The sequence below is a fragment of the Bos indicus genome, chromosome 12, assembly GCF_029378745.1.
Source record: "Bos indicus isolate NIAB-ARS_2022 breed Sahiwal x Tharparkar chromosome 12, NIAB-ARS_B.indTharparkar_mat_pri_1.0, whole genome shotgun sequence".
NCBI lineage: Eukaryota > Metazoa > Chordata > Mammalia > Artiodactyla > Bovidae > Bos > Bos indicus.
In genome coordinates, this window is record NC_091771.1 from 23,141,994 (window position 1) to 23,156,283 (window position 14,290).

The following is a 14,290-nucleotide window of genomic DNA, read 5'->3' on the forward strand; positions in this document are numbered from 1 at the left end:
ATCTTTTATGTTCTAGAAGTCTGGGTGCTCACTATAGTTTTCCACTGTGTCTAGGACTCTTCAGAGCTTGCACACACATGAGCACACAAATCCTCATACACTCAAACTCCTTTTCACACTCTACACATACTCCCCATGTAACACCCACACTTACTTTCTCCCCCTCCACCTACCCCCATCTCCACTCACATCTCCTCCGCATGCTCCCCTCAACACACAGGGACTCAGTTCAGTTCAGTTCAGTTCAGTCACTCAGTCATGTCCGACTCTTTGCGACCTCATGAATCGCAGCACACCAGGCCTCCCTGTCCATCACCAACTCCCGGAGTTCACTCAGACTCACATCCATCGAGTCAGTGATGCTATCCAGCCATCTCATCCTCTGTCATCCCCTTCTCCTCCTGCCCTCAATCCCTCCCAGCATCAGAGTCTTTTCCAGTGAGTCAACTCTTCACATGAGATGGCCAAAGTACTAGAGTTTCAGCTTTAGAATCAGTCCTTCAAAAGAAATCCCAGGGCTGATCTCCTTCAGAATGGACTGGTTGGATCTCCTTACAGTCCAAGGGACTCTCAAGAGTCTTCTCCAACACCACAGTTCAAAAGCATCAATTCTTTGGCGCTCAGCCTTCTTCACAGTCCAACTCTCACATCCATACATGACCACTGGAAAAACCATAGCCTTGACTAGATGGACCTTTGTTGGCAAAGTAATGTCTCTGCTTTTCAATATAGTATCTAGATTGGTCATAACTTTCCTCCCAAGGAGTAAGCATCTTTTAATTTCATGGCTGCAATCACCATCTGCAGTGATTTTGGAGCCCGAAAAAATAAAATCTGACACTGTTTCCACTGTTTCCCCATCTATTTCCCATGAAGTGATGGGACTGGATGCCATGATCTTCACCTTCTGAATGTTAAGCTTTAAGCCAACTTTTCCACTTTCACTTTCATCAAGAGGCTTTTGAGTTCCTCTTCACTTTCTGCCATAATGGTGGTGTCATCTGCATATTTGAGGTTATTGAGATTTCTGCCGGCAATCTTGATTCCAGCTTGTGCTTCTTCCAGCCCAGCGTTTCTCATGATGTACTCTGCATAGAAGTTAAATAAGCAGGGTGACAATATACAGCCTTGATGTACTCCTTTTCCTATTTGGAACCAGTCCGTTGTTCCATGTCCAGTTCTAACTGTTGCTTCCTGACCTGCATACAGATTTCTCAAGAGCCAGGTCAGGTGGTCTGGTATTCCCATCTCTTTCAGAATTTTCCACAGTTTATTGTGATCCACACAGTCAAAGGCTTTTGCATAATCAATAAAGCAGAAATAGATGTTTTTCTGGAACTCTCTTGCTTTTTCCATGATCCAGTGAATGTTGGCGATTTGATCTCTGGTTCCTCTGCTTTTTCTCAAACCAGCTTGAACATCAGGAAATTCACAGTTCATGTATTGCTGAAGCCTGGCTTGGAGAATTTTGAGCATTACTTTACTAGCATGTGAGATGAGTGCAATTGTGCAGTAGTTTGAGCATTCTTTGGCATTGCCTTTCTTTGGGATTGGAATGAAAACTGACCTTTTCCAGGTCTGTGGCCACTGCTGAGTTTTCCAAATTTGCTGGCATATTGAGTGCAGCACTTTCACAGCATCATCTGTCAGGATTTGAGATAGCTCAACTGGAATTCCATCACCTCCACTAGCTTTGTTCGTAGTGATGCTTTCTAAGGCCCACTTGACTTCACATTCCAGGATGTCTGGCTCTCGGTCAGTGATCACACCATCGTAATTATCTGGGTCGTGAAGATCTTTTTTGTACAATTCTTCTGTGTATTCTTGCCACCTCTTTTTCATATCTTCTGCTTCTGTTAGGTCCATACCATTTCTGTCCTTTATCGAGCCCATCTTTGCATGAAATGTTCCTTTGGTATCTCTAATTTTCTTGAAGAGATCTCTAGTTTTTCCCATTCTGTTGTTTTCCTCTATTTCTTTGCATTGATCACTGAGGAAGGCTTTCTTATCTCTTCTTGCTATTCTTCGGAACTCTGCACTCAGATGTTTATATCTTTCCTTTTCTCCTTTGCTTTTTGCTTCTCTTCTTTTCACAGCTATTTGTAAGGGACTATCTGCATATAAATGCGAAATGGAGATCCCACTCTACTTTTGATTTTCTAACCTGTTTTTTCCCCATTAAGCCATATCATGCTTTATATGATTTTTGGACAATTCACAACTTACAAATTTTTCAGTAGATTCAACTGACTCTATAACTCGAGTGAAAGTGTTGCATCTGACTCTCTGCAACCCCGTGGACTGGAACCCACTAGGGTCTTCTGTTCATGGAATTCTCCAAGAGAGGATACTGGAGTGGGTTGCCATTTCTTCCTTCAGGTATCTTTCCTGTCTCAGGGATCAAGCCACATGTCTCTTGCACTGTAGGCAGCAGATTCCTTACCTTCTGAGCCACTAAGGAAGCCATAGAGTCCAAGAAGGCTAACCAATTCCTAGACCTGTGTGTCTTTCATATGCAAACCAAGCAATTCAGAGCTCCTACCCGACCCCGCCTCCTTTCTCTGGCTCTAACACTCTGGTCCAGATCTATGTGCTCCAATCACCCCAGCGCCAGGCACTAGGTAAGCAGAGACAACTCTGTCTAGAGCCCAGTGAAATGATTCAAACCTAATAATTTCAGCTCAGTGTTCAGCTCATCCTACACAAGTTCACCTGCCTTATCCATCCCTTCCCATGGAAACCACAGTAGTGGCTCTTGCCTACACTTCACCTTCACTCCTTTTGCCTCCTGATGGACACTGTGGCTCCCCTGGCGCTCATTTTGGGAGCTGAGTATAATAAGTATCTTTTCAATGGCAATTATCTCTTAATCTGTTGGCCTTGTCATACCTGAATTATAATAAAACTTACATTTAAGAGTTTTATTGGGCTTCCCTGGTGGCTCAGAGAGTAAAGAATCTGCCTGCAATGCAGGAGATCCAGGTTTGATCCCTGGGTGGGGAAGATCCCCTGGAGAAGGAATGGCAACCCACTTCGGTATTCTTGCCTGGAGAATCCCATGGACAGAGGAGTGGGGTGGGCTACAGTCCATGGGGTCGCAAAGAGTTGGACACAACTGAAAGAGATGAGCGATGGCAACCCACTCCAGTACTCTTGCCTGGAAAATCCCATGGACGGAGGAGCCTGGTAGGCTGCAGTCCATGGGGTCGCGAAGAGTCGGACACAACTGAGCAACTTCACTTTCACATTTCACTTTCCTGCAATGGAGAAGGAAATGGCAACCCACTCCAGTGTTCTTGCCTGGAGAATCCCAGGGACGGGGGCGCCTGGTGGGCTGCCGTCCGTGGGGTCGCACAGAGTCGGACATGACTGAAGTGACTCAGCAGCAGCAGCAGAGAGACTAGCACTTTCACTTTCTATTTAAGATATGGCAGCTGGTGGTTAGGCAGGAGTCTGTATAGGGTCAGCTCAAATGGGCCTGACTCATCTCCTGATGGCTTTTTTCTCTAGTCAGGTCCACTTTGACTAATTCTGGCTTGGGGACGTTTCCTTTAAATTGAGCGCCTCTTGGGGTGGTTGTGACTTTCTGGCAGGGAGATCTTAGTTCTAACTGTCGGTATTCTCGTGGAGCTGGATGGTCAGTCTTCCCTTTCTTGGTTCCATTCCCCAAGCTCCTGAAGGCCAGGCTTTCTCCCTCACAGCTTGGAAATTTCCAGCACACAGATCTTCTTTTTCTTCTGTGGCGGGGACTGACCAATCCATCCACATATCTCTGTTGCTGATCACAACCTTTCTGCTAAAACACAACTTTTTCTCCCCTGACTCTTGGAAGTGTTGGGAGAACTTTGACACAGGAGTTTCCCGTCCCCCCAGCTCCAATAATTCTGTGTATTTTGCCCATTTTAGGGGGTAATTCTTCAATAGCAGGGCTTCCCTGATAGCTCAGTTGGTAAAGAATCCACCTGCAATGCAAGAGACCCTGGTTCAATCCCTGGGTTGGGAAGATCCGCTGGAGAAGGGATAGTCTACCCACTCCAGTATTCTTGGGCTTCCCTTGTGGCTCAGCTGGTAAAGAATTCACCTGCAATGCAGGAGACCTGGGTTCAATCCCTGGGTTGGAAAGATCCCCTGGAGAAGGGAAAGGCTACCTACTCCAGTATTCTGGCCTGGAGAATTCTGTGGACTGTATAGTCACGGGGTCACAAAATAGTCGGACATGGCTGAGTGACTTTCACTTTCACTACTTCAGTACCAATAAAGGGCTGTCTTTTTGTTTCCTTTTGGCATTAAAATATTAGGGCATTCCCTGGTGGTCCAGTGGTTAAGATTCTGTGCTTTCACTGCCAAGGGTGCGGGTTCAATCCCTGGTCAAGGAAACTAAGATCCTGCAGTGTGGTCAACAACAACAAAAATAAAATAAATACAAACTAATGTAAAATTAATAAATGACTGGTTTAAAATAATCAAATGATATTAAAATAAACCAAACGAGATTACTGACTTAGGTTTGTTGCTGTTGTTTAGTTGCTAAGTCTTGTCTGACTCTGAGACCCTGTGGACTGTAGCCCACCATTCTCCTCTGTTCCTGGGATTTTCCCAGCCAGAATTCTGGAGTGGGTAGCCATTTCTTACTCCAGGGGAGCTTGCCAACCCAAGGATAGAACCTGAGTCTCCTGCATTGGCAGATGGATTCTTTGCACCAAGGCACCATGGAAGCCCATTAACTTAGGTTAACTTTGCAAAGAAGTGACTAATCTCCTTGGCAGTAAAGACCCTTGGCAACAGATCAGATGAGTTGGTTCATCTTCACCAGTGCAGCTTAGCCAGGTCTAATCAACCTTCCCTCTCATCTGCCATGGCCCCACCCCGTGAAATGTTAGTCACTTAAGTATGTTGTTGTCTCTAAATATCCATTGCCCTGGCAGCTCTCTGGCCGTGTCTGCACCTGTTACAATGGGTAGGCAGGTGCTAAGACCCTGAGGAGCAGCAGTATTTCACCACCAGCATTAAGGAAGTCATGGGGTAGACAGACCTGTAGGTCCCAGGGTGAAAACCTACAGATGCTCAAGGCTGTAGAATCAGAATGGAAAACAACTGCCAGTCATTGCCGACTTACAGGGATCCCGTGATTTTTGTGTGGCTAAAAGGTATAGAATACACCCCAATAACTTAGCCGTTTGAACACTTTATGTTTATACGGGTTTTATTTATATTCAACATGTGATATGTTGTAAAGGAAAACAGGTGCAGTTATAAAACACAAGGGGAGCAAGAATTCATTTAGACATGGACTTAAGACTGAATAACTCCAAATTGTTTGCATAATTGAATTCCCGGGGATAAACTTCAATATCCAGCAAATATGCAGTGCCTTAGTAAATAGAAAAAATAAACCTAGATTCTGTGTGAAGAATTCCCATGGGAAAAATCACAAAGGCTATTAAGTTCTCAAATAATTCTATTACACACCGTTATGTCACTCGGGGGCTAGATAAATATAAATTTGTCGAGTGTTTTGGAGGGCACTTGATACACAAGCAGGCACTTAAAATGATTATAAAGCACACAATTCTTTGTCCAGGATAAAGTTTTTTGTATAGACAAATGGACTTAAAAAATATCTTGCCAAAAGCTTGAATTCCTAAAGCCACAGACAAAGACTCTGCTTTGTATTCTTTTTGTAATGTGCTTAATGTGGGCCCTTACAGAAATTTTCTTTTAGTCTGACTAATAATTATCTTCTTATATTTAAGTGATTTTTATTATAATGGTCTTTGTTTTTAATATTAGTTTTTAAAGTTTATGTTTCTCTTTTCTTTCTTCTTCTTTTTAGCTACAGTACTGAGATTTCCTGTTACAGGATCACTCAAACATCAGAAAAAATAAATGTCTGTAGCAGAAATTCACTGAGAGTGTCTAAACAATCATGTACTCAGTGGAAGCCACATCTGGGCAGCAGTAAAGGAGTTTTGTGCATTTGATGACTGTAATTTTAAATACTTCAACAGTGTTAACATTTCAACAAAGTTTCTGGCCATTCATTTCATTCCAAGGTATTCCATCATCCAAAACAACCTCATCTTGTGATCTTTGACCTTTTATTCTTGCTCAATTAAATTCTTAAAGGGATGTTTTTTACATTTTAAATGTCAATGTTGAATCTCCACTGAGAGAAAAATCAAGACACAGATTGTCATCACATTATTCAATATGATGCCTTTGATCTTTTGCAGGAAGTTCTTTTCTCCTCCTTCATCCAAAAGCCTTAACGTTTTCTAAAGAAGGGACACTATACAAGCCCTGTGCTCACTTGCCAGCTTTCAGATGACTGAGAACACTAAGGATTTAGTGAAAACAGTAACGGTTTCAAAACTAAAAGGGAAGCACTACTGAAAAAACGACAGATCTCAGAGAGGGTAAAAAACAAGCCCACAAGAGAAACAAGGACATAAAGGAGGGAAAACGGAAAGAAAACAAAGTGAAAGTAGATGTCGTTGCTAGAGCAGTAGTTTTTGATGTTGTCGAATTTGTTCTTTAGCAAAACACAATATTGAAAACAATATAAACAAATATTAAGGAACAGAAAGCAAATGCACTTGAAAGACAGGAAAGGGAAAAAAAACACCTTTCTTGTTTAAAAGTTTGTAAGTTCAACATTCTCATTTTTCTTCCATGAAAACAAAGTCTCACATTAGTCTGTATTGTTTATCAACTTTAGTTCTAAAAGAATCAGCTTTCTTTCCCTATTTTAAAGGTTTCTTTGTAATCTTTTTAGTAAAAACTGTAGGAAAATATCATGCATTTCTGTTTTAGAATCTCTTATCAAAATAACTACCAAAATCTCAAAGTACTATGTTCTTAATATCGAAGGATATGGAAACAGAGAGAATTAAACACGGTTACCTTGAACATATGGATAGTTTCTAAGAAGAAACTAGAAACCTATGTCATTCAGTTCAGTTCAGTTCAGTCGCTCAGTCGTGTCCGACTCTGCGATCCCATGAATCGCAGCACGCCAGGCCTCCCTGTCCATCACCAACTCCTGGAGTTCATTCAGACTCATGTCCATCGAGTCGGTGATGCCATCCAGCCATCTCATCCTCTGTCGTCCCCTTCTCCTCCTGCCCCCAATCCCTCCCAGCATCAGAGTCTTTTCCAATGAGTCAACTCTTCGCATGAGGTGGCCAAAGTACTGGAGTTTCAGCTTTAGCACCATTCCTTCCAAAGAAATCCCAGGGCTGATCTCCTTCAGAGTGGACTGCTTGGATCTCCTTGCAGTCCAAGGGACTCTCAAGAGTCTTCTCCAACACCACAGTTCAAAAGCATCAATTCTTCGGCACTCAGCTTTCTTCACAGTCCAACTATGTATTAATATTACTTGAATCAGTTCTAGGGAAACGATCTCTTAAGGAAACACATTAACCTTTGAATTAGTATCAAAGAAACTCCCACTATGGTCTGTTTTTACAAATGAGCATTGTGTTGACCTTGAAAATCTTCATAATGGGCAATTCCAGTTAAAACTATGGTTTTCGGGTCATTATTTCCTAGAAGTGTGTTTTTTTTTTTTTTTTTTTTTTTAATGCATGTGAGCCTCCGTGTGTGTGTTAAGAGTAGTATTTATAGTTTCTGGCCAAATTATACTTTTTAAAGCCTTGACAAGTTGGGCTGTTGAGCATGTGTGTTCTATTAATTTGCCATATGGTCAGTGAAGACACCTGTTTCCATCCTTTTATTATTGCTATCATGGCTAGAAAAAAAATGAAAGTTTCAAAGATCCATAATATTCTGACTTTCAAATTAGTATAATTATGTAAATTCTAATTTGTAAATTATTTGCATCTTTAAAAATATTTCTTTTCTTTTTCCTATTAAAGTATAACATTGATTTCTAAGTTAATCCTAAATAGATATTTTCAAAGCAGTAGCTGAAATCAAATTCCCAACTCTTAAAATCTAGATGTCATTCCATTTCACTGTTATTGTTACCCTAACATTTCTCAGGCTGGGGCTATTTTAACCCCTAGCACCAATTTGTCTGAGGAAGGGCTCTCTGTGGTTTTTACTCAGTTCTGTTTTCATTTTGAAAATTGACTTTGGAGTTGGTGAGTAGGCTGGTGGCTCAGATGGTTAAAAATCTGCCTGCAATGCAAGAGACACAGGAGACACCGGTTCGATCCCTGGATTGGGAAGATCCCCTGGAGAAGGAAGTGGCAATCCACTCCAGTATTCTTGTCTGGAGAATTCCATGGACACCAGGCAGGATACAGTCCGTGGGGTTGCAAAGGGTTGGACATGACTGAATGACTAACACTTTGGAGTTGGTAACTTGGAAAATAATAAGAGGTAAGATAACTTGATAAAGAGGCTCTTTGTTGCTTCCAGAACTGAATCCCTTGGCATTGAGCCCAGAGTCAATCCTCTTGTCACAAACACTCTGCAATAGAATGGCAGCGGATTACTAGTGGCCTTTCTTCATATCATTCGCAAATCATGATGCTTGTGTGAATCACAGCGTGCGACTTTAGGACATGCGGTTGATGTTAAAGAACCAGAAGAGCTTAGCTGTTACACCACATCCTTGGAATAAAGTAGGCCTATCTTCCAAGAAGAAGAAAAAATACGCCGGGCCTCCCACATTACTGGGGCTTCCCTGGTGCCTCAGTGGTAAAGAATTTGCCTGCCAATGCAGGAGATGGGGGGTTCAGGCTCTGGGTCAGGAAGATCCCCTGGAGAAGGAAATGGCAACCCACTCCAGTATTCTGGCCTGGGAAATTCCATGGATGGAGGAGCCTGGCGGGCTACAGTCCATGGGGTCACAAAGAGTGGGCCTCGACTCAGCGACCCAGCTCTCTGCAACATGCTTTCTCTGCACAGTTGTGTAAAGGATGATTCCATCAAATTTCTTATTTGAAATATTTGGTGTTAGATCTGTGTTCAGAATGATCCATAACGTGGGGTTCTTTAGATGGAGAGGAGCTGACTCCTCTGCTCCTGTGGAGAGAGGTTGTTAAACTATAGTTCACAGATAGGCTTAGTGTCTTCTTCATCCAAGAGGGAGACAAATGCAAATCTTGATCCCTTCAGTCCAAAGAAACAGCCACATTTGATGGTAACCTGCCCCAGGGTACGAACAGTAGCTTGGGCTAATCCTAGAGGAACATTCAGTAAATATTAACTGAGGGAACGAACTGAAATAAATAAAACCATATGTTAAAACACACTTATGCATTTTAATGTTTCATGGTTCATATGTCAGGTGAGCAGTTAATGCTTAATATTGAGTTTTGTGTTTCCTATGCAATGTCAACAGACTTTGTTTTGTTGGAGTCAGAAGCTACTGAGATCTAAGGAGTGATTACTGCTTACACCCTGTCCTCTATGGGAATTTATTTTAGGTATTTATTTTATGTATATATGGGAATTTATTTTACTAGAATGATTCTCTAAAACTAGAATATTGAAACTATTCTATAAGGGTCTGTCTTACTGTACAGAAAAGCATATGTCTGATGCCTTTTTTTTTCCACTAAAGAGTTTTTAATGATTAGACATCTATTAAATCACATATTAAGTATACATATATTAACAAATGATGCAGAAGTCCAAGTAGTTCATACTTAAGAAAGCTATACCTGCCTATTTCCCATAGGCTCTTTTCCCTCCACCCCCATGGGGAAGGAAGAAGAGAAAGGGAAATAGAGAAGGAGATGGGCAGAGAGGAAGAGATTTTTCTAGAAAGGGCATTTTCTATATTACGTGAGCTCTCCAATTTATCCAGTCATCTCACCAGAACAACTCATTGTAGAGAGAAATTTGGTATAAAACCAGCCTGGCCCAAAGGTTTACAATAGCCTTCTTGTAATGACGCTTGCCTGATAACATAGTCAGTGATAGAAACCCCCAAGGCTGTTTGACAATCAGGCTCAGAGCATCTTAATAAAACATAATATAAAGTCAATTGAGAGTACTTGCTCTAAGTTTCCATAAAACTGAATCCAATGCTAAGTTGTAAAAAAAGTCCACACGCTATTTAAAGTTGCTAAAGAAATGCCCATTCTTATGCAAGTCACGAGGTAGCCAAAGAAGTCGCTAAGCATCTACCAGAAAGCAAAATAAAAGGGAAAGTGATCATTAAGAAAGTATTAATGTTTATTTGATAAGTGATCTCCTGGGTCATACAGTACTTTCTGTCTATAGAAGTCCTCCCGTGGACCACCTACACTGGAGTTGTAGGTGACATTTATGTATTCCCCAATGCAAGAAGACTACAGTCTACCCTATTCTTTAAAAGACTTTGAATGTCAAGTTCAGGGCTGCCCCCACTTCTGGCCTCTCTCCCAGCACCAATGTCACTTCTTTTCTCCAGTGAAGTGAAATGACTGGGGCTCACAGACACCAGCTTGAAAGTGCCTGAATGACCCGAGGAGGCCGCTGTGACTGTATTAGTCAGCCGTGTCTGACTCTTTGCCACCCACGGACTGCAGCCCACCAGCCTCCTCTGTCCACGGGATTTCCCAGGCAAGTGGATTGCCATGCCCTGCTCCAGAGGATCTACCCAACCCAGGGATTGAACCTGCATCTCCTGCATTGCAGGCGGTTTCTTTACTGACTGAGTCATTGACCTTCTAAAAATCTCCAGTCCACCAGAATGTCCAGCTTGGCCAGATTATACCTAGGCATGAGAGGGAATCCCAGACAGCACTTGAGAGGGAGTCTTTAGGTCAGGTTCTTTTCCTGCTGACCTATTTCTGCTTGAAATACATGTACTAACTTTTGGAAGATTGGTCACTAAACTACTGACATATTCCCTTATCAACTGAAAATTCCGCTATTTGGTGAAACCACATTTCTCAGAAAGACAATGGGAGGCTTTTCAAATAAGCTCACTCAAGTTCCTTGGTTTTTAACCCTGGAAACAGTATTTTTAGATACTGAGATGGACTGCAATGCAGTTCATTTCACAGAACTGAAGATGTCAGAGAGCTGAAGCTTTCTTCTTTGATCAAAGAAGAATATGATTGGTGATTCCCTGGTGGTCCGGTGGTTAGAACTCTGAGCTTCCACTGCAGGGGGCACAGGTCTGATCCTTGGTTGGGGAAGTAAGATCTTGCATGCCTTGTGGCATGGCCAAAAAAAGAAGAAGAAGAATATGATCAGTGATGCTGGCCATCTCTAAGATCATCTCTGGAATGACGGTTGAAGGGATTCCCGTTGTTTGGACCAGGTGCTGCTTAGGAAGCTAATAAAATGCCTTCTGGACAATTTACATTTAGGACCTCATTGTGTAATGCTATTGTGAGGGTTAACCTCATGTGTCATTGTCAAAATGTTCTTTTATTCTATAAAGTATACGTAAGAGGCACTTTGGTTAAACATATTATATTAATAAATACCACTTTCTCCCTTCACCATCATAATGACATTTCTCCTTATCATTTATGGGTTAAATACTGCAAACATCTAGGCTCAGTTCTTCGAGAACATTGTCTTGTAAATGGGGATCTAACTCTATGGCATTTCTTCATCATCAAACTGTCACCATCCTTCTCATGTCCCACAAATGAGCACCAATAAGGTATATTATCACACAAAAACTCTACTATTTCTTACTATGTACCCAAACAGAGCAGTCTCTCTTCAACCATCTTCTCCAGACTCAACATATTCTTTGGTTTAATTTAAAATTAAATAAGCAAATGAAACAAGCAGGATCCGACGAAGATGAGGAACAAAGCAAATGCAAGTGGCTGAGCTACTTGCCCTCTATCTTTCCTTCCACTCCCTCTCAAGTAGGAAAAAAAGGTGATTTGTGGGTTGAGCTACCCTTGGTCATAATTCCATGCTGTCTTCGCCTATTAGAAAACTTGTCACCATAAACAATGTGTTTATCATTCTTCAAGACTACTGATGAAAACCTTTCGAGTACTAAAATGTTATGTAATGAATAAACAGTGTGATAATTGCACCTTCAAGATTCACACCAACATAGCAACAAGAGACTCCTGTTAAGTTTCTGAAGGAGTCTGTGAGCACCAGGTTCATCTCCACTGCGTAGAGAAAATGCCTAAGGTGAGTACATTCGTCGCCGCCTACCATGGCTCTGTGTACACCTGGATATGCACTTGATGCCTTCTGGGCAAGAGGAAAGATGTGGTCTATGGTCTGAAGGTGTCCTCTGATGCCTGAATGAGTAGACAGAATGCCAGTCAATGTTCACTAGTACAGGCAGGTCCTCTGAGCAGCTTTGTCACAGAAGTCCCCAATTCTCTGCTGTCGACAGAAGCACTGGGTTGGTTTTGATTGTCTTTTCTTGGGCACTGGAGGAAAAGGCTGGGTTTCCCCTGCAGCCATCAAACCTCCGAGCTGTCGCTGTGGTGGCTCACTGAGGGCATCATGGGCTCACGGCTGCCGGGGTCCTTGGGTGCATCCTTCCTCCTGGCACCCTTCCTGCCCTGGTGCATCCTCACCGCGACGGCAGTGAGGATGACGGCCAGGAGTCCCACCACGACGCCCCCCACCACCGTGAGCAGGCTGACCTCAGAGCTGGGACTGTTGAGCTCCCGGGGGAGGACGCCGTCAGGGGAAATCCTCCCGTGAAGGATCTGCTTCCTGCTGCTGCGGTCCAGGGCGACGTGCTGGATGTTCGTTCCCCGATTGTTCTCAGCCCCGATTTCCCACGCCAGCGGAGGGCTGCTTCTGATCTCCCTCTTCTTCCGGCTCTTGGTAGCTGCCTGGGGCTTCCCTTGACCCACCAAAGAGTGGTACCGGTACTCCACGCTGCGTTTGCCAATGCCTCGGTTGGCACTGTCTTTCGATCTTACTGTGTAGATGGTGTGTACGTACCATTCTCGACCCAGAGCAACCTAGAAACACAATTCTACTCATTAGAAAATTTAATCCTAGGGCAATCTAAAAATTCACAACTCTCTGCAAGAGAAATTCATAACAGAGATCATGAATAATCATTTAATTTAGTCTGCAGAATTAATATATTTAATATCGCTATATGTGTAGTCTGTGCAAGGCTTTGTGTAAAGCACTCTGTAAAATACTCTGTGCAACTCTTAAGGGAACATGTGCAGGTAAATATCTGTCAGGGCTGCAGAGAACTCCAGACCACACAGTCTAACGTATTCACTTAAAAAATGAGTGGATGACACAGACACAGAGAATAAATGAGTGGTTACCAGCAGAGGGGAGGGTCAACATAAGGATTGGGAAGTGGGAGATGAAAAAACTATTGGATGCAAGATAGGCAATAAGGATGTACTGTATGACATGGAGATAGAGCCAATATCTTGTAATATTAATACCTGTAAATGAGACAGTAACCTTTAAAAACATATAAAAATTTAACAATTAAAAAAAGTTTAAAAATGAGCAAATGAGAATCCATAGCAGTTAAGTGACTTGCCCAATATCATTGAACTAGTTAGAATCAGAGGCAGGGCTAGAGGTAAGACTTTCTGAAGCTCAGAACTCTTTTTCTAGTGTGTCTTGCTGTGTATTTACATATAAGGCCATAGAAAACTTTTTCTGCTTTTTTCAGGGTCTGTGAAAAGAAGGTTCTTCAAAGACTTCAGGATTTGACTTCAGGTCAAATGCTTTGAGGGCTAACAATAAAAACAAACAAACAAAAAGTCAGGATTTCCCTGGTGGTCCTGGTCCTGGTGGCTCAGTTTATGTGCTCCCAATGCAGGGGCCTGAGTTGAGTCCCTGGTCCGGGAGCTAGATCCTGCATGCCGCAACTCAGAGTTCACATGCTGGAACTAAAGATCCTGCTTGCTACAGTTAAGACCTGGCACAGTCAAATACATAAATTAACAAGTAAATATTTTAAAAAAATCATACTTTGACTTCCTATTTGAAAAGATTCAGGATAACAGACATGCTTCCTTAAATTCCCTCTTTAGCAAAATAGTGAAGTGAGAGTTGCTCAGTCGTGTCCAACTCTTTGCGACCCCATGAACTATAGAGTTCATTCAATTCTCCAGGCCAGAACACTGGAGTGGGTAGTCCTTCCCTTCTCCGGGGGATCTTCCTAACCCATGGACCGAAGCCAGGTCTTTAGCATTGCAGGTGAATTCTTTACCAGCTGAGCCACAAGAGAAACCCTTAGTGGAATAAGGGTAATATATTTCTCCAGCCCATCCTATTTGGTCAATTTTCAGTAAACATCCTGAAAGATGCACGTGCTACCCCAAGGATTCACAATATGAACACATCTCTGAATTTGTCTCATTTGTCTGCTCAATGTTATGGTCTCCTGGGTATCTTTCTACCTTCT

At 42.4% G+C, this 14,290-nt stretch overlaps 1 protein-coding gene across 1 annotated transcript in view; it reads right to left on the minus strand.

The window, feature by feature from the left end:
* Positions 1–5,185: 5,185 nt before the first annotated feature.
* Positions 5,186–14,290, minus strand: part of FREM2 (FRAS1 related extracellular matrix 2) — a 161,025-nt gene continuing 151,920 nt past the window's right edge. The window contains exon 24 of the mRNA XM_070800166.1: positions 5,186–12,866. Coding sequence (XP_070656267.1) covers positions 12,354–12,866 — 513 coding nt within the window. The 3' untranslated portion in view covers positions 5,186–12,353. The remainder of the gene's footprint in view (positions 12,867–14,290) is intronic.